The sequence below is a fragment of the Maylandia zebra genome, linkage group LG14 (assembly GCF_041146795.1).
Source record: "Maylandia zebra isolate NMK-2024a linkage group LG14, Mzebra_GT3a, whole genome shotgun sequence".
Lineage (NCBI taxonomy): Eukaryota > Metazoa > Chordata > Actinopteri > Cichliformes > Cichlidae > Maylandia > Maylandia zebra.
The window spans coordinates 4,947,294-4,968,353 of NC_135180.1; the positions used below are offsets into that span (position 1 = coordinate 4,947,294).

The 21,060-nt window shown below is 38.5% G+C and overlaps 1 protein-coding gene across 7 annotated transcripts in view; it reads right to left on the minus strand.

The window, feature by feature from the left end:
* Positions 1-21,060, minus strand: part of LOC101464401 (Na(+)/H(+) exchange regulatory cofactor NHE-RF3) — a 28,571-nt gene that overhangs the window by 1,138 nt on the left and 6,373 nt on the right. For 3 of the 7 annotated variants that reach the window (XR_013101604.1, XR_013101600.1, XR_013101605.1), the window contains 9 exons: positions 20,033-20,104; positions 18,538-18,670; positions 18,053-18,189; positions 17,758-17,965; positions 12,259-12,455; positions 12,002-12,172; positions 5,225-5,308; positions 1,301-4,850; positions 1-1,054 (listed from right to left, as the gene is read on the minus strand). The exon at positions 1-1,054 is cut by the window's left edge and continues 1,138 nt beyond it. Coding sequence is in view for 1 of the 7 variants with exons in the window: in XM_004572474.2 (XP_004572531.1) it covers positions 4,818-4,850; positions 5,225-5,308; positions 12,002-12,172; positions 12,259-12,455; positions 17,758-17,965; positions 18,053-18,189; positions 18,538-18,670; positions 20,033-20,104 (1,035 nt within the window). In the remaining 6 variants the exon portion in view is untranslated. Of the gene's footprint in view, positions 4,851-5,224; positions 5,309-12,001; positions 12,173-12,258; positions 12,456-17,757; positions 17,966-18,052; positions 18,190-18,537; positions 18,671-20,032; positions 20,105-21,060 lie in introns of all 7 variants that reach the window. The other 4 variants (XR_013101603.1, XR_013101602.1, XR_013101601.1 and 1 more) reach the window with 4 other exon arrangements.

Below are 21,060 nucleotides of genomic sequence, written 5' to 3' on the forward strand. Positions count from 1 at the left end.
ACAGACCTTTCTTGCACTCTGTAATACAAAACCTACCAGTAGCCAAGGGTTACCTGACTGTTAGATGTTCTGACCATGATGGTTGCATTCAAAGCTCAGTGTCAGGGACAGTAGTGTCAGCAGTTGAGGTTCCATCATCCATAATTTAACTAAGAGGTGCCCTTATGCCCTGTAAAATCGAATTAGTTCCCAGAACTAAAGTAAAGCTCACTTAAGATAACTAAGGACAGCTTATTCATTGCGAGTACACAGTACTAAGAATAACTTGATATTTTTGAGTGAGCAATACTAATTGTTTACCCTACTGATAAACATTTCAAGTTCTACTAAGTTAAAAAAAGAAATTGTGGTGACTTACTATTTTTAATTTTCCTTACATACAAATAAATGCAGCTAAATCACATTATGTTTTATCATCCTTAAACTTAAGAGATTTCTAGTACAAGTATGATTCAAAAACAAAAATTAAAAGCACTTGCAATGCAGTTAAAATTATCCCAGCCTTTTTTTCAAATGCAAAAAAGTATGTCAGCCAACATACTGGACACTGTTATGTTTAACAACAAATAAGTATATTCCCATTCCCCCATTAGATTTTAAATATTAGTACAATTAAATTGTATGTTTAATTGTTAAGATAATTTAAACCTTTAATAACCTTACACTGAGACAAATTCTCAGATTTAATTATTCTGAAACTAAGTTAAAGCTTCCCATAACTTTGTATTGCAAGTTACATTGCTGATATAATCAGTATAAAATGTATTTATTGTTCAGCTCAAACAACACATTTGTTTTGCATTCAAACACAGGAGCTTTGTGTCTTGTAACATTTTAAGGATGGTTTGTTTCCATTCTTGGCATTACTGCCTGAATGACTGCCATGGATTTAGACGATCCAAATGTAAGTGCCTCAATGAAGTCTTTGACATTGTTGCAACTTCCCTTAAGGGCAGTGGATGTGGGTTGGAAGTGCAATGACCTCAAACCTGCAGGTGACCATCTTCACTGACCACACACCTTCTGTGACGGAGGGCTTATCACTACTGGTGTCCTGGAAGGAAACAATCGTATTATTGTATGGTCGACCTTGCAATATAAAGCACCTTGAGGCAACTGTTGTTGTGATTTTGCACTGTATAAATAAAATTGAATTGAATGTAGAACACCAACTTATTTGGCTTTTTAAAAAATGTATTTCTGCATTTCCTATAGAACAGATCTCAAGTTAGACAAACTAGCTGTGTGATTACATTATTAGTAAAAAATACTGTAAATTTGATATAAACAATTGTGGCACCTCAACTTGCTTCTTTCGATGTGGACGAGTAGCAACTCTACTCTACCCCTCTTGAATGACTCTTCACCACAACAGACTGGTATAGCGTCCACATCACTGCAGCTGCAGCAACATCCATCTGTCGATCTCTCATTCCTCTCTTCGTTCACTCGTGAACAAGACCCTGCGATAAATAAACTCCTTCAACCGGGGCAGCAACTCATCCCTGATGCAGAGTAGGCACTTCACCCTTTTCAGCTGAGGACCATGGCCACAGATTTTGAGGGGGCGATGTAGGTAGAGTGTTCGCCCCATGATCGGAAGGCCGGGGGTTCAAATCCACCGAATTACTAGCCTGAGGTACCCCTGAGCAAGGTACCTTCTCTACACACTGCTCCCCTGGCACTGGATTGATGGCTGCCCACTGCTTCACTGAGTGAATGGGTTAAATGCAGAGGACTAATTTCCTACTGGATTAATAAAGTATGCATTGTACATTGTCATTCCCACCATTCCACACTCAGCCATCAACTGATGTCTAACCAATCCTGACAGTACCCCTCTTCAACTTGATGTGATTATCACCACGACAGGCACCAACCATCTTGCAGCCTCAGCTCCTTCCAGGAGCCTCAACATTGCCCATTCCAATTCAGTGTTCCCAGCCTCTCTCAGAATGCTTTCAGGTGTGCTAGGTCTGTCTGGCATGCGCCCCTGGCACCTGATCCAACTCACCACAAGGTGAAAGAACAGTAAAAAATAAAATTTCCCAAGCCAAAGCACAAATCAAAATTGAAGTAAAACAGGTTGGTTTAAAGTATGATTAAAGTTTAGCACGATCAATGATGATTATTAATATTTTGGAAAACCAAAACACTTACCACCCAGTTGATGTCTTCTTGCATGTGTTTGATGTAATGTGGGGAGTGCTGGCCCAGAGCCTCAAAGAAAGCAAGCAGAGGGAGAAAAAAAAAGAAAATTGTTTGGAAGCTGAGATTGCTTCTTATTGACTTTGCAACCATTATAGCTTAAAATATAGAAACACAATGTACACCTCATACTAACTAATTAGACTAGCACATATACTTATTAATAAAAATAATAGAAAAAAATAGTCATTTAAAACACTATCTACTACTATGTCTGAATGTGTGGTATTGCCAATGTCAGTTTAGGCCTAAAGAGATGTGTGTTATAAAAAAAAAGACCACCTAAATTAAATGAAATCATTACATGCTTGTTAAAAGCTAACTTCCAATATATAGTTTCTAAAAAGCACAATAACCATTGTATGTATATTTATATTTAACATAGTCTACCCCAAAATGTTTCTGATGATTCAATAGTAGAGTTTAACTAATTTGTTTAGAAGAAGCTAAATTACTTTTCAGCTATAAAGCCCAATTAGATTGTAACCCTAATCTGGTTTATAGCTTTTGAATTTCACAACAAAACATGAATCTAAAATACTATTAAAACTAACAAATACTAGTATTATTTAAAATGAAATTAAACAGAAATGTTGGTTAAATGTAAAAATAGCTTGCTAAAGAATGGCTAGATTTGACATTAACAGATGCCACAGATATTCAAAAGCAGCAACAAAGCATTAGAATAAATGCCGGGTCTAAGAATATACAGTTAATATGTTATAAAAGTCCATATGAATTAAAACAAGCCGAACCCCTAAGGGCTGCACCCTCTGGAAATGTTTCGTCTTGGCTTCTGCAACGCTTACTTTTCTATTTCAAATGAGCAACAGTAAATTTGCTCAGTCTTTTATATAAGGTTTTTAAAGCTGTGGGGTTAATTTTTTAACCAACATGAGCCGAGAGGCAGCACTGGCTAGCTAGCAACTTCATAAAGTGCTAAACTGCAAGAAGGCACAAAAACAGTTTGAATGAGAATAAACATTTACTCACTAAATCAGTGGTGATACGCTGATTGACATATAAGAAATGTCAACAATACAGGTTTGCTCAGCATATTTCAGAGAAAAAAAGGCATGCTATGAACATGTGGATTGATCTGTGCAAGGGATGAGGAAAGCAGTGACATGGCATTTTTAAACCATATCATTTTTTCCTTCCGCTGAAGAGAGACTGCCTCCAGACGGGAAGAAATAAAAGCATGGATGACTGTTTCGAGGTGCCTTGAAAGAAAAGATTTCACTCTTGCCAGTTGCCTTAAATGATAAAAACTGGACTTCACCACTGCTCTAATTTGGCTGTCCAATTTAAAACCAAGGTTCAGTAATAACAGGTTTAAAATAAACTTCCAGGGGTCCCAAATCAACAGAGGACTCACAGTGCCCACTAGGTCCAAACACCAACACCTCTGTTTTCTTTTCATTAAAATTTTAAAGTTTAAAGCCAACCACACTTTAATGTCATCTAGACATGCCAAAAGAGGTTTGATGGCGATGCCATCCTTCTGCTTTAGTGGCAAATAAATTTGGCATTCATCAGCATAACAATGAAAAGCAATCCCTTCCCGTCTAAGGATGGAACCCAGAGGCAATAAATGTAATAATAATTATTGTTAATAATAAATAATAATGAAATAAAACAAAAGAAAATGACCATACCATATGGTTTCATTTTCAGTTTTGAGGGCATTTGTATGAGCTGAGATGCAGTCTCTCAATCTAGTCCTTTGTTTTTGTCTAAAAACAAAAACAAAAAGCAAATCAAAAATTGATTAACTAATTAATACTTTTAGTTGTACTATGCACAACTGGGTGACTTATTTTTTTATATACAAAGGTCCAAAAGTAGTATAAACTGTCAGATAATGAAGTAAAATATAAAGCATAGTGAAGCAACAATAGAGAGCAAAAGGGAAGCTCAAGTAAAGTAGGTAACTGTGAATTTAACCTACTTAAGTTATTATTTATTAGATCTTTTATTAGATATTTGCACACAAAGAAGGCAACAGCACCACAAAAACATTCAGGGGGTTTTGTGACTCGAATTAACTGAGGTGACAAAACAAAAACCTGTGGACTGAATGAATAAAATACAGAATCTCTATGCACCAATGGCACACAGTACAATAATATATTTTGAGATCGTATATGAAATATCTAGGAGTATATCCATCCACGGTGCATTCTAAAGTTTGTCATATTATATAGATAGCACAGCATGGGGATTTAAAAAGAATGGGCCTGCAGGTCAGAAGTGGATGCAGTTTGGTCCACTCAGCTTTGCCAAGTGTGACAATTGCAGCGAAGTAATTATTCAGTTTTCAGTAAACATGATGACACCATTACTACACAGGAGATGAGTAATTTGTGATTTTATAACTACAAGGATGTAAAATACTGCTGTTTTGTTGCAAATCTGGTGTTCAGTGTCCAAAATTCACATTATATGATCAAATCAAAAGGGAGGCTGCCCATAACCAAGCAGGCCTGAATCCAGACGAAGACATTGTCTTCAGTCACATCTTCATCAGCTGTTAAATCTTTACTTTCTTCAAAGTTAAGCTCTGTCCACAGGATGGCCTTGGTCACTTCTATTTTTGTTCATTTCCATCACAAGTAAACATAATGTGTTCTCTCAGAAATCTGTAAAATATAGCAAATGTCATAAAACACAATGCAATGCAAACCACAATTAATTTTGTAAATTGTCTATATTTATATGCTAGAACATCTCATTAACAACATAAATAATGACTTGAGCTTGGCAAGAAGACAATTCTTCAGCCAGAAAGGATTATAATATGGATCTTTAATATGAATATAATTTTGTTTAAAAAAAAATGTATCTTGTTAACAAAATTGTTAGCAATTAACAATTTAAGATATATTGTTCATTATCACCAGGCTGTCACCTGGTAAGAATGAACCACCAGAGCATTTAATCACAAGAATATCTTGTAGACATTATGTATACAAAGACATAATGAGGGGAGCAGTCCATGAAGGACTTAATATACCTTGGTCAATGGACCTAAATCTTCAGAGAGTTCTCTTGTGAAGTAACTAGATTCCGTGCAGCATTGACTGTGGCCAGTAGGGTCCTACAAGACAAACCCAGAGTCAAATCTAGATTCCTTTTGATTTTTGAATGCACTTGAACTGAATTGAATTAAAGATAAACTGTTGAACTGGGCAAGCCTACTAGCAACTTCAAATAATGTCAATCCAAAGACAGTGAATCATTTAAATCATATAAGTATCTATCTATCTATCTATCTATCTATCTATCTATCTATCTATCTATCTATATAGATAGATAGATAGATAGTAGGGGTGCAACGATATTCGTATCGATATTGAACCGTTCGATACAGTGCTTTCGGTTCGGTACGCATATGTATCGAACAATACAACATTTGTAATTTATTTTATCAATTTTCCTTCTGACGATGCTGTCTGTGTTGAGCGCTCAGTGAATCTGTGTTCGACTACTCCGCCTAGGCTGCACTGTCCAGCGCAGATCCACTGAGCGCTCAACACAGACAGCATAGTCAGAAGGAAGAGCGCAGGGCACCTCCCCCACCCTCATTCAGATCTGGCGTTTGGAATTATTTTGGTTTTCATGTGACGTATGACCCTGAAGGTAAGCGAGTCATGGACTAAAGTAAAACAGTATGTTGGATGTGCCATGCAATGCTCAATTACATTGGTGTGAACTAGTGTGTTAGCGCAGTTAGCTCGTTAACGTGTTGGCCGTCTAGCCCCATGCACGGAGCGATCGGCGGTAGCTCGTTAACGGAGATTTGCCGTGTTGTGGCGTTAAGGTCATTTCAACGAGATTAACCTGAAAGCACTAGTGGGAACACGACGAATATGACTGCACATTTACGCCGACATCATCCTAGTGCAAAGACAAGTGGAAGCAGACAAAAAAAAGCAAGCATGCTACTAACTTTAGCCGAGTCATTTAGACAGCTGTTAGCACATGATTCTCCTTATGCTGCTGAGAATATAGCCCAGAAGAAGCGGATAGTATAGCTTTTATTTTGGAAAGAGCCATTTCTCTGTAATAAACTCTCTTTTCCAAAGATGAGTGATTCCTCAATCAGATACAGGGCTCGCAATATCGCTAGCCCGACGTCCCGGAGCTAGCGATTTTTTCAGTCGGGCTACCAAAATCTATCTCTTCCCTGAACGTCGGGCTGTTGTAGGAAAAATATATGTCAATGCTTTTGCATTCTTTCAGAAATGTAGCTGGGTAATTATGTCATTGGCATCGGTGAGCCACTGTCAATATGTGACATATTGAAGTCGCGTTTGAATTTGCGCTTGTTTTTTTGCTTTCACTTTGCAATCGTGCGAACTGTGTATAGAGAGCAACAGCACTGATCTGTGAGTGATGATAATTTGTGCACCAATTCCTCTGACATCGTCTTATTAATCGTTAGCTTACTATGCAAACATGACAAGTGAAATCTCCCGCAGCTTAAACATGTGAGAGGTTGATCGCGCAGAGAATCGCTGAGCTTATGTGAGTGAGTGTGTAAAAGCATTTCAGTTCTGCTGAGCCAAATAAGACAGGTCAGGGTGAAGAAGTGACAGCCAAAGAAAAGCTTACCACAAAACGGAGAAGTTATGACAAATCAGACTATAAGGCAAAAAGAAAGTGCAGCTTTATGGTTTCATGGACAAAAGAATTTCTGTGGCTGCGATATGACGAGCTAAATAACCAGGGCTGCACATAAGTGGTCCGCAGGTGCGCATTCGCTGTCAAAATAAAAAACACGCACAAGGGTTAGGGTTAAATTTAAAAACTGTACTTTTGAGTTAAAATATATATTTATAATTTTAATAAATGACAAATTAAAAATGCATGAACATTTTTTTGTATCGAAAAAATATCGAACCGTGACACCAAAGTATCGAACCGAACCGAACCGTGAATTTTGTGTATCGTTGCACCCCTAATAGATAGATAGATAGATAGATAGATAGATAGATAGATAGATAGATAGATAGATAGATAGATAGATAGCTTGTCTATAAAAGGTGTCTTTAAAAGCTGTCTGGACTCCTGGTGAAACATTTGCCCAAACACCCTGGAGAGGACACAGGCACAGGAAAGAAAGGTGAGTAATCACATCTTAGTCACTTCTTTGCACCACATTATTTTTAGATTTTCACACACTTGCATTAGTTCTCCTTACTGGTAAACCTTATTTGCTCTCAATCCCAATTCCTTTCTCCTCACAGACAACCACCACATTTCTTGATGAGGAGCAGCTGTGCGGGACCTGGAACAAAGGCTACCAACTGATTTTAAAATACGCAATAAATATTCAATAAATAATTAAACTTCTTGTGTGCAAATGTTCTTCATGTGCAAATCTATGCTTACAGTGCGATGCTAAATAAAGTGCTAGATAAGGTGCTTTTAATAAAGTGAAAGGTGTGCTCCTAAAGTGCTATACAAATTATAATATAAACAGTAGTAAGGGAGTCCTCTTCCTTACAGAGGCCAATGACTAGAGAGTGATAGAACCACTATCCAGGATGAAATGACAAAGATCCATGAGTACATCAGGAAGATGGCAACAACTGATCGTCTGCTTAGTGAATACCTCAGGCAGCAGAAACCCGAGACAGAAGACAAGCAAGTACAAGAACCATCATAGAAAAACATGCCCCTGCATGGTATGTACCACTAGCAGATAGAAAACATAGCTGATATCGAGAAATCCTACCAATGACTGAACAAAGAACAGAGGTGGGACCAAGTCATTGTTTTGCAAGTCTCAAGTAAGTCTCAAGTCTTTATCCTCAAGTCTCAAGTCAAGTCTCAAGTAATGTCAGGCAAGTCAGAGTCGAGTCTCAAGTCACTGGTGTAAAAGTCCGAGTCAAGTCACAAGTCTGAAACTTTGAATTTCAAGTCCTTTCGAGTCTTTAAAAAAAAAAACCGAAAAAATAATGTTGCAGTTATATGCTAAATGTAAATATTAGACCATGTAATTTTAAAATCTGTGTTTTTCTCAACACATGACAAAATAGTGAACTTAGAAAATATACACAAATTGTGAAATTGCACCTCTTTAAAATGCAGCTCAATTAAACCTAGCTCCAAGAATAATTTTCACCGACAGTTCTGAGATAAGCTGCATGTTATTCTTGGATGCGGTTGTAGGACCGGCTTTAAAATCGCATGACAAAAATATCATACACATTAAAAAAACTGTATCACCAACGTAGCCTGGACAACATTTGCTAGTTAGATGAAGTCAGCTATCTCATCTTAGCATATTTATATGCATATTTATAATTATACGGTTCTTGGAGTGAGTGCATACACTCATGAAGTTTAGTAACTTCCGGTCACTGCAACAAGCCCAGGTACAGTTTACCGACGGATGGGTGCAGGACCTTGAAATGCACCATGTAGAACGAAAGACCATCGTACGTATCATAAGTTTACCAGTCTCACAAATTGTCGTCATAAATACACATTCCTTAACCGTTTATTAATATGACCTTTGAGCTCAACGGTAATTAATTAGTAGTGGAAATAATTTCTGGTAGCATCACAGAAATGTAGCAGTGACAACAATATTGTATGCTGTAATCGTACTGGGCAATTAGTGATACAAAAAACCTGTTTTATCCTGTGAATAAAAGTATATGTTTTTGTCAATGTACCATGGTAATAACAGAAGCGAAACGCAATATTGTGTCAGGACAATTCACTATTTATGCACAATAAATAAAGGAGCATAGCGCGACAATTTCTGTTCAGCGCCAGACTTGCTTGTAACCTATATCACTAATTATGTTATGAAAATGACGTATTAAGTACTAAAAAACACTGACCTTCGTGTAAATGCTTGGAGCAGACTAACCTGTGAGCTGGAGTGTTCTGGGACGTTATATTTGATCTTTGAATGGCTGCAATCCAGGCCATCCGTCGCGTCTTTGTTACTTCGGAAACATGGCTTGAACAATTTCTCTTCAACGACGTAATCCGATAACAACCGATCTCTTTACCCGTCGGCTTCCCGTGGCTGTCATGCGACCGGCTATTGCAGTTAATAATACAACAGCTTCTTGACATTTTTGTGTTTCTTTTTATCGCTGTATAACTGATTTTAATTGAAAGCCTGTGTGCGCTAGTACCGCTTGCCACGAGTTCCCAGAATCCTTTGCGGTTCTACCCGTGAATGACGTCACATTTTCAATCTCTATATAATATGCATGTTAAATTTTATATTTGGGGTAAAATATCAAGTCTTTTCAAGTAAACCGGTTCAAGTCCAATTCAAGTCCCAAGTCACTGGTGTAAAAGTCCAAGTCAAGTCACAAGTCTTAGAACATTTTTTCAAGTCAAGTCTAAAGTCATAAAATTAATGACTCGAGTCTGACTCGAGTCCAAGTCATGTGACTCGAGTCCACACCTCTGACAAAGAAGGACTAAAAGATAAAACAGTCATGGCAACAAAGGAACAAGTTCTAAGCACAAGTTCAATAGATGCTCGGTCTACCACACGAGGCAAAACCCCAAGGTGCAGACTGTGCAAAGATGCCTCTAAGACAATCCAGCACATAACAAGGGTGCAAGATGCTAGCAGGCAGTCTGACACAGTATACAGGAACATGGACTGGAAGCCCCAAGCTCAAAATGGCCCCTTAATAGTGATTGACTGATCATATTTAAGATAAATTTATTGACTTATTTGAGGAGGACTGTAGAAAGACATCTAATACACATTGACGCTTTTGATTGAAGTTAATGAAGTTAACTCACGAAGATTGGAGATAACTAGTTTGAAAATGTATCTGCAGTATACTTATTCTAGTAACCATCTGCATTAATAATACCTCTACAGATGGTTATGAATATTTTTTTCTCTAATGGTTAAAAATTTATTTGTGAAGAAATTCATGGAATGCTTGGCTGACTCTTGGTGACCCTGGCTACAGTGGTGAAAAGAAAGCTTTGGTTGTTCTCAATTTTTTCAATCAGTGATGAATGAGATGCCACAGCTTTACAGAAGGCTTTTCTCTAGTAGAGCAAACTATGGTTCCAGGCTATCTAAAGATCTTGCGGGACACCATTTCAACTCAAGCTTACTTACATCTACTTTCAAGCGCACATTTGAGAGTTAGAACAGTTCTTTCAGTGCAAAAGAAGAATAAAATTAAAGTTAACAAAAAAGAATGTATATAAACAGAAAAAATTTTAGGATGTATATACAAATGTGTCCATAACAGCAAATACAATTGTTTTCATGTTGATATAAATATCAATTGTAACCGCAGTTGTAAACATGAGATGACTAGAGGGAGGGAGAATATCATTTAAATTCACATCCTTCTGCATTTCCTGTTAAAGTAAGGCATTTCTCAGTAGTGATACATTTAGTCTCCAATACTTGAAATGCTTATCTGTTCCCAAGCTTATTTTGTGTGTTACGGTAAATTTCGAGGTAAATTCTCCTGGGATACATGGGACAAAAAAAACAAACAAAAAAATTGCTTTCTCTGGGATGACAGTACAACTACCAGTGTTTCTCCCTCACCCCCTAAAATGGCTTACTTTTTCTGGATATGTGTTCTTTGTCTACAGGTAGTCTATTCAGTTCTTGTCCACTTTTAGAGTTAAAGCCTGTCTGTATTAGAATTATCCCTTTACGTTACTCAGCCAAAAGAGAAGTGAGTTTTTGAAAGAATTGTGGGTAACCTTTGTTAGGTACATATAGGTTAAATGCAGCCACTCTTACATTCTCTACTGAGTCCACTATCATACCAAAGTGGTCTTTATTGTCTTTGACCAGATCCTTCACTTTGCCAGTATACTGATTTGTTAAAAGGAAATACATCAGTAGATAATCTAATCCAAATACACAAAATCATGGGGTTTCTAAGATGGCATACGAAATTATAATATTAAGAAATAATTTTGGTAAATAAATTAATATTTTCACGTGTTAGAATGTTACGGGGCGTGGTCTGTGGCACCGCTGCGGGGAGGCTCACACACCGGAGCTGCATCAGCTTACCACGCCTTCCCTGCATTAAAGTCTGTACTGGATCCTGGGTGTTTGCTGTTGTTGTCGTTGGGGTGTGTGGCTGGCAGCTGAAAAACTGCAGCCGTGTGCGTGTAGTTACAATAACCGTAATAAAGAAAAGTGTTAAAAATGTGCAATATGTGGTCGGGTCTGCCATGTGTTGTCTACATAGAACCAAAAACTCTTTTAGACGCATTAGAGATTCAACGGAAAATGCTCTAAAATTTTGACTAACGGGAACATTTGAGGAACATTTGAATAACTTACTCAAGTTTGTGGACACAAGTTTGTGGACACAAACTTAAGTAGAGTAGGTCCTGAAAATGAATGATGATGAATGAATTTTTGTTTTGTTAAATGCAATAAAAAAGTTAAATGACAACAGCATTTTTCTTTAATTGATGCATATCCATGCATATACTTTGGGCAACTAAGGTGTGAGTGTGTGAATGTTGAAAAGTGTTTAGGCATAGTTGCATGAATGTGTGTGTGATTGGGTGAATGAGGGACTGCTTTGAGTGCCTTAGTAGAAAGGCACAATGTAAGTAAGGTCTGTTAAACATGTAATGCAAGCAAAATTGCACATTTAGAAACATCTAAATATTCACAAAGCATTACTAGCTTTGCAAATCCCATTAAATACCACCTTTCTAGACATTATGATGACTCAACATTTTACACTGCATGCCATGTTCTCACACATTCATGTCTAACTTCAGTAAAACAGTGAGGTCCTACCTGTATCCTTACGGTTTCTGGCATTTCTGCGACATAACCTGAGTAGAAACCAGAGTCAGCCTCCTCTCTGTCCTGATTATACTTTGTGGGTTTTCTTAGAGGAGCGTCCTCCCAGTTCTTTATGCAGTGGTGAGAACAGTCTTCATGGAATAACAGAGGAGAAATGCCTAACTGCAGGAGAACAGAAAGCAGTTCACCCCTTACACACTACGTGTTATACTATATTTGTGTGACTGTATTGATATGATTGTACTTGCCTCTCTGTAAAAGTCTCTTCCTGCAATAGATATAGCTGTAAGCGAGACTTTATCCCCACTCTGTCTAATCTTTCTAACAATGTCTTCATGCTCCATGGACTCAATAGGTTCCCCATTGACAGCAAGCAGCAGGTCTCCATCCTCCATTCCTGCACCCTGAGCTGGACTCCCCACATCCACTTCTCTCAGCACATGAACTGCAGGGTCACAGAAGATTATTATTAGATTTATTACTGTTTCCTGAAATATATTTATATATTCCTAACTTTGAGAAATATATGAATTGATTACATCTGGATTACATCTTGATATACTTTGTATAGATAGTTAAGCCTGGGCAAGGCTTAGCTCCATCTTCCAAACAGCCTGTCTCGCCCACCCAGCAGTGAATTACAGTAAAGGAAACAAAAGTATGACTTCTAATTCTGATTAGTTGGGCAGCTGACAGTCTGCCCTCCAAGTGTCCCACTGCACACTATCCTAATGAGATCGAAGATCAGTCATCAGAGGCATAAAGAAAAGCAACTTTTTTATAAAGTTGCTTTAGTGTTTAGTGTTGCTTTAGTGTTGCTTTAGCCATTTAGTGTTTTCTGTTTTTAAAGTGTTGAACGTAGGAATAAAAGCATTACAATAATTGTAATATTAAACAAAAGTACCGGACAAAATAAAAGCATGAATAACAGTACAAAACACAATTAAACATGAGTTAATAAAATCAACATGTCACAGTGGGTTGAAAGCTAAGTAGAAGTGGGTCTTAACAAGTCAGTCTAATGTGTAATTTCCACAATTTGTGAGCTGCAATGGGAAAAGACCTGTCCCTCTTGAACGTCCACTGTGTACTTGCAGATGGTGAACTGAACTAAGGGCACAGGACGGGAATACAAGTGCATTAGCTCAGAGAAGTAGGATGAATTTAAGGGCTTTAAGAACCAGAGTAATATAGTCTCTCTTATATGTTCCAGTTAAAAGTCATGTGGCACCAGCTGCAGGGAGGACTGGCTAGCACCAAATGGACTGGTTCTTGTATAGCGCTGTTCTACTCTTTGTAAGCATTCAAAACCCTATAGATGGCCCTGGTAGATGACCTGCTCTTCCTCCTGTGCTACAGCAACCTCCCAAACACAAAGAGATGCAGTAATCCAACCGAGCTGTCATAAAGGCATTATTTTAAAGTGATCTTTCAACACAATGTTTTTGTTTTATCTTTATCAGTTGCCTCAGCTGAAAGAAACTGCATTACACCACTGCACAGAAATCCACAGTAATTTTAGACTTTTAGACTGTCACATCTAAAATTACTGTCTAGGGTCCATGTGTACAGGAAAAAACCCAACAGTGCAACAGCAGGACCAAATACAATAACCTATGTTTCATTATAATTCAGTAAGTTCAGAGCTGTCAGTGCTTTTAGTTCCTCAAGACACTCAGTTTGTATGCAAGTCTGTATAAAGTAGACATCCTTCCATATTCACATGAAGAGGGAACAAAGGAAAGCAGTTTTGTGCTTTCTAAGAATGGAACTGAAGAGCATCAGAGAAAAAATAACAGAAAAAATGGCAGACGCCCAACTACTGAGCCCTAATTATATTCACAGTATTCATTTACTGTGTCTAGGTATTTGCTAGTTTAGCTTAGCTCGTAGCTGGCTTGCTAGCAACATGGCTTCTTCAACTGTTCTTCCTGCATCTTCCTGCTCAGTCTGTGAGATGTTTAGCTACTCTTTGGCCTCGTTGTACAATACTTGAATTAAATAAAGCCTGTTTACTGCTCTGAAGGTCAGGATCACTGAATTGGAAACCTGGCTCCGCACCCTTGAAAATCCCTATAGCCAATCTAACTTCAGGCCAGGAACAAACTCTGTTTATTGGCAATTCTGTTCCAGGTGCCAGAGCAGGTGAGACTGAAGGAACCCTGAAGTTGCTGGCTAAATGTAAAGGTAGATTTTGTAAAATTAGAATTCATGTTGGCAGTAATGACACCTGGTTACATCAATCGTAGATCACTAAAACTAATATTAAATTGGTGTGTAACTTTGCTAAACAATCTCAGACTATGTATTTTTCTCTGGTCCCCTCCCCAATCAGATCAGGAGTGACATGTTTAGCTGCATGTTCTCCTTAACTGCTGTCTGTCTGAGTCGTTTCCAAAAAACAATTTGGGTTTTATAGGTAAGACCATTAGGTGCAACAGTATCCTTCCCACTTTGGACAGAGCAGCTCTAGGTTTCTCAAAATATGGCCAAAATTATTAAACCTGCCAAAATGTGACTATCCAGAATTGGGACCAGGAAGCAGACTTACAGTCTTACACATCTCTCTGCAGCTTCTCTTCTCCTGTCATCAAACAATTTAAGCATAAAAAAATCCCAAAGAAAGAACAATAGAATATCCACAGCTGCGCCAAAGAGTAAAACAGTTGAATGTGGATTATTAAACATTAGGCCTCTCTCTTCTAACTCTTCTAAGCTTTTGACAGTGGGTTGGGAAGCTTGAAAAGTCACTAAATATGGCACACACCTCCAATGTAGTGATGTGTCGGTCGCGAACAAAATGGCTCTTGGAGCCGGATCTTTGACGCGAACGACACGAGCCGGCCCCTTATCGCGAGCTGGCCACTTATTGCGAGCCGTGTTTTTTTTTCTTTTTCTTTCTCGCACTTTTTTTTCGCTTCACTCAGCATGCGAGCCTTGTGCTTTACACTGGGATGAGGGGGGAGGGGCGGTAGTTACACTCAGTAGCACAGGAACAGAGCAGGAGGGAGAAAGAGAAAGACAGCCAGGGACAACAATGTCACATTAGAAAGGTATAGTAATCATCCACAACTATTTTCAGTTGCGGATGATAAAGGATTCAGAAAGTTTATTCATGCAGGTCCATATGACAGAGAATGTGCATGTTCTTTTTGTTTTCATATTATAATTTATATTTAATTGTGTTGTGGTTTGCAGTGTTTTGTGTTGTTTCACTTTAAATTTTTTAAAGGAAAAAGCTGAAAATTTAAACAGTTAAAAGTTGAAATGTGAATAGTTGGTTTTTGTATTATATGATTTATTTATTACATTTTATGTGGAGTGAATAAATAAAAGTATATTTACAGTGGTCCCTACAGACAAAGCACGTACAAACTCCGAAGGACGTACAAACTTTGAATCACGTAAAAACTCCAAAACACGTAAAAACTCAGAAGCACATAAAAACTCAAAACACATACAAAACACAATAGAAGTGCTCCAGGATGCTAGGTGCAGTGTTGAGCTTTTGTTACCTAGTGGCTACACAAGCCAGCAAGTACCAACAACTGGATTTGGTGTGTGGTAATAACAGGTAAATGAACATTTTTTTTAAATTATTTGAATATATATGAGTGATTGTGTATAAATACACAAACAATACACATATGCTTTCAATTGTGTAATTTAAGTGATCTAGGTAGCTCTGTTTTGGAAGTTCAGTTCATGCTAGAAATGTGCTTTGGAGTTTGTACGTGTTTTGTCTCTAGGGGCCACCACACATATTTATATATAAACATATATAAATAAAACCACTTTTTTGTACATTAGTAATTCCTTTTGTGCATAATTTTTTATTATTGTTAATAATAAATTAATTAAAGCAACAAAACAACCTGAAAAACCGGTTCAGAGCCGAAAGAGCCGGCTCTTTTTAGTGAGCCGAACCGAAAGAGCCGGTTCTCTAAAAAGAGCCGGAAATCCCATCACTACTCCAGTGTGAAGAAGGCTTTCTTGTTATGTGATTCTTTTCATGGAGTATTGCAAAATGACGCCACAGCACCCCCTACAAAATTTCTGAGTCTAAAATTTAGCAGCCTGATGTAAGATATCAAGATGTACAAAAAAGTCTCTTGGAGCAGTGTTCCCCATCCAACAGAAAGTCAGCCATTTTCAATTGAACATGTCAACGTTTGTTCACAGTTTTAAGGCCTCGTACTCTAATGAACATATCCTTGGAATTTCACCAGATCAACATAATCTGCGCTGAGTGGAATCAAGAGACCTCAGTCATGTTAAAATGCGAAGCTTTTCACGTTTCGTGAAACGGGTGGTCGTGGCCGCACGTCGAGTTTCAATCATTTGCCAAGAATTACAAAACTGCTATAACTCAAAGACACATTGTCCAATCCCTCTCACACTTTACAGGCACTATGACAGTCGTGCCTCAAACGGACTGATGTGCCATTTGTCAGCAATGGTTAGAGCGCCACTTTGTGGAAAGAGGAAGTGTACAAAAAGCTAAAATCGTCATTGATCTAGATGACATTTTGACTGGTGGTGCAATACATTATATGCTTGAGTGTGACATTAGATTGAACGGTAATCTCCATCGCCACCTGTTGGGCATGGCTGGGTGCGAGGGCCCTTCCAAAGCTGCTTCCAGCTTTAATTGGATTTAGGATTTTTGGCTTTTTCTCTGCTCATTTTTGTCTTGTTAGAGTATATATTTTAGAAGATTTCCATTTCCATTGTATCCTACTGGACTTGGCTTTCTCCTATTGGGTTATAGCAACACGGAAGAGATAAGGACAGCGGTGGCAAAGGTGTCCTCATATTCTCCAGTGTTTTTCTTCTCAAAGATTAGAACAAAATCAGCATTAGCTTAGAGTAGGTTAGTTAGATAAGTATCATTTAAGTGCCCACCCCCGCCCCAGCTGGGGTTCAGCTTCACAAACCTTATAAACCAGTCAGGCCCTGCCATCTGTTTCTCATCCCATGGTGTTTGATATTATCTGTTACTGCGACTTGATAAGCAAGCTTTCTGATGTCCTGATGCATGCTCAATCATCCAGGTAAGTAAATCCCCAAAAGTTGATTCTGTTCATCTGGATGTAGCGATTTCAGTGGGAGAAAGGTTTTATCACTGATCCAAGTGACTTCATCAGTCTCAGCTGACTGCAGGTTTCCCCAACCTTATACACAGTACCTTTGCACAGTGACTGAAACTAGCACCACTGATGAACAATGGACTGTCAAGGTCAGTTTCTTGATCATTAATATGCAAATTGTCATGACCATTGATCAACAAGACCATTCATCATTGATCAATGGCCATGAGTACCATTCACAGAGAGTTGAAGAATGGCTGCAAGCAAAGCATTGTGAGATGGTGACAGATGTATCCTTGTGCCTCCCCTTTTCACATAAATGGCCTCCTTGATTCCCTGCTCAAACCAGCGTTCTTTCCTGTCCATGATGTCTACATCCTCATTATTGAAAAAGTGTCCACTGGCCCACAAAAGTTTTGCGAGATCTCGCAAAACAAACTCGGGATCTCGCAAAACTTTTGTGAACTCTCGCAAAACAAACTCGGGATCTCGCAAAAGTTTTGCGAGATCTCGCAAAGCTCCGTCTTAATTTTTTTTCTCCCATGTCCCCTGCGGGGCTTCGTACTATATAAATAAAGCTGAATTGAAATCAGTTCAATTGAAAATAAAGTGGGACCCTATATCCTTTCATAAACTTTCCATTAATATGTCTCTCACCTTTTTGTTGTGTGCTTGCCAGCTTTTCTTGTCTCAACAGGAAGCCATATCCATCACTTCCCTTCACCAGATTCATGGTCTTAGCTTTGTGGGGGAGGCTGCAGCTTTGTGCCACCACAGGCATGATGGGAATTTTCCTTCTGATATAGCATGACTCACTGTCACTGTCAATAACAAGCACTGTCACTGAATCCCCACTCTTCTTCACCTGAGGGCCAAACACACCAGACAGTAATGCACATTCAGTGTAACAGAGCACACACATCAATTCTGACTGAGAGAAGAGGATCCGTACAGTTCTGATGAGAGCTGAGTATCTGAGAGTGGACACCATCAGTCCATTAATCCAGATCAGTCTGTCACCACTGAAGATACCCGCTTTCTCTGCTGGACCATCAATAACTGTTCTCACCATATATTGATTCTTTTCACCTGTTGACACATCCACAGTCTGTCCACAGTCAAAATCTACTCAATAATGCTTGATGAAAGAAAAAACAAAACTGTTGTATATTATAAGTAATCAGCAGAAATAATTAAATAGTTGCACATTTTGGGAACCATTAGATCACTTTTGTGATTTGATGGTTCTGGTCTATGTCCTAATGATACATAGACTAGAACCAGGGGAAACTGTTCATCTAAACTGAGTTTGAACTTTAGCACTGGAACTTCTTGGCTTTCTTGTAAAATAGTTAGAAGGTACAGTGACTTCAGGGGAGCTGTTTGTGATTGTGAGTAGTTAGCACTTGTCACAGATAGTGACAGCAAAATAAATACCATCGACTGAGACAATAGTCATTCCTAGGCCATGCTTTGGCTGTTTTTGGATGTGACATAGCCTGGGTCGAGACCAGCGATCCCCTTTGGTGGCATTGGCCAGGAATTTTAGGTCCACGCCCATAGACACTGCCTGGAAAAAGGAGAAAGGAGACATCTGCAAGATTCTGTGACCCGAAATATGTGGTTCTGGATTCATTCTTCCAGAATCTAAAGTTCAGAACACCCCCCCCCCCCCCCCCCCCCCCCCGCAAAAAAAATCATAAAATTAAATTATTCATACAAACATTATAAATTGATTTGCATGATTTACTGAGTGAAATAAATATTTCTTCCCCAAGCAAAACATGACTTGGTACTTGTTGGTGGTGGTGGTTGGGGGGGGGCAATCTTTGCATTTAGTTATAATACTTTACCTATGTTGCCATTAGATGTACCCATTATGTGGTATGGTGAAATAGGTTGATGATGAAAAGCTTAACAAAGTCTGTTGGCGTTTTTTTGTTTAGTTTCTTTATTTAATGCTGTCACACTTTGTTTTGTCATTTAACTAAGAGCTTTGGGTTTCTGTCCACCAAGACCTTAAGATGCTTGTAATTTGAAATTTCTGCAGAAAGTGGGTTTAACAGTCAAATGCAGAGCAAAATTAATGCTGCAAATATGAGGATCTAAAGTAGGTGTCTTTCAGAAATAAAGTTTCAGTACCTTGACTAGTTTAAACAGAGAAATAAAAACCCTTCAAAGATACATACCTGAGTTAAATAAAATGGCATCAGTGGCTTGCTAGCCTCACGTTAACCATAAATTGTTATGTAAACAACATGTAACTGTGCAATGATGGGACCACTGTTTCAATTTGTGTTTGTTTTGTTTTTCCATGTTATCCCTCGTTGTTAAGCACCTTGTAAAATTTCTTCTGATAACAGAGCTATAACCCTAATGGAATAGCCAGGAATCAAATCTCCAATCTTCCAATTGGTAGAGGACTAATTGTTACCTCCTGAGCTAAGCTGCCAGAGATGAAATGTTGAAAATTTGGGAGGGGAGGGGGGCTAAAGTAAAATATAGGACTAAAATATAGATTTTCAGAAGCCTCAACCTGTAGTTGATAGTAAATATGACATGTGAGCCAAGAAGTGCTCACCCTTTAATTCTTTTCTGAGGCCGTCTCTCAAAAAAAAAGAAAAGAAACTGCCTTTGTGCAAAGGTTTAAAAAAAAATTCATACACTTATACACACATCTGCAATGTTAACTTTAATTCCTCAGCAATCAACAACTATTTCGGGAGAGGTTGGAAAGTTCCTCATCGTCAGTATTGTCAGTATGTGTAGTAGCATTAGAACATTAGATTGTTGCTGGCTGTCACTGTTTTAAGAATAGCTGCATTTAGTCTTGATCTAAATGATGTTAATCACTGAGCATTATGATCACTGGTTACCAATAAGACATCAGATTTGAATAAAACATAGTTGTGTGAAAGATCAGTTCTCATACCCATTCATACTCTTCCCTCTTCAGCACCAGAAGAAATAGGTGTAAGCCACATGACTGGATCTGTCTCACAACCTGTTAGATAATTGCAGAGAGATAATCATAGACACATTATAAACTTACTCTTTTTCTGTATGGCAGAGTCATCCATTAAAACAGTTTAAGCCTGTCCTAATAATGTTTTTATCAATTATTCCATTTTACTTCAGACTGAATTTCAAGGTAGACCCTACAATAATACATAAAGAGAAAAACCCAACAATCATATGACACCTTATGAGCAAGCACTTTGGTGACAGTGTGAAGGAAAAACTCCCTTTTAAGAAGGAAGAAACCTCCAGCAGAACCAGGCATAGAGAGGGGTGGCCATCACCCAACCGGTGAGAGAAGGAAGAAAGGATAGAAGACATGCTGTGGAAGACAGCCAGAGATTAATAACCTTGTGTTGCTATACTCAGGGGGTGGAGCAGGGTATCACCTAATTGGAAACTTGTTGGTTCAATTATTCGCTACACCAGTATGTGTCCAAAGTATCCTTGGGCATTGAACCCCTGGTTGCTCTCCGATGCATCATCGGAATGTGAATGCTAGATACTTTAAAAAGCACTTAGGTAGAAAGAGAAAAAAAACTGCATGAGCCGTGGGGCATGTTTTATACACGTATCTATCTACACATATCACTTATACCTAAGTGGTTTCTAAAGTATCTAGCATTCACATTCCCTTTACATCCACTCCCCAAAGCGTCTCAATTGGATTTAGATCAGGGGAACGTGCAAGATGGTCCAAAAGAGTGATGGTATTCTACTGGAAGAAGTCCCTTGTCCTGCAGGCATTGTGTACTGTATCATTGTCCTGTTGAAAAGCCCAGTTGTTACCACACAGATGAGAGCCCTCAGTCATGAGGGATGTTCTCTTCAACATCTGGACATAGCCAGCAGCTGTTTGACGCCCCTGCACCTCCTGAAGCTCCATTGTTCCACTGAAGGACAAAGCACCCCAGACCATTATGCTGCCCCCTCCACTGTGGT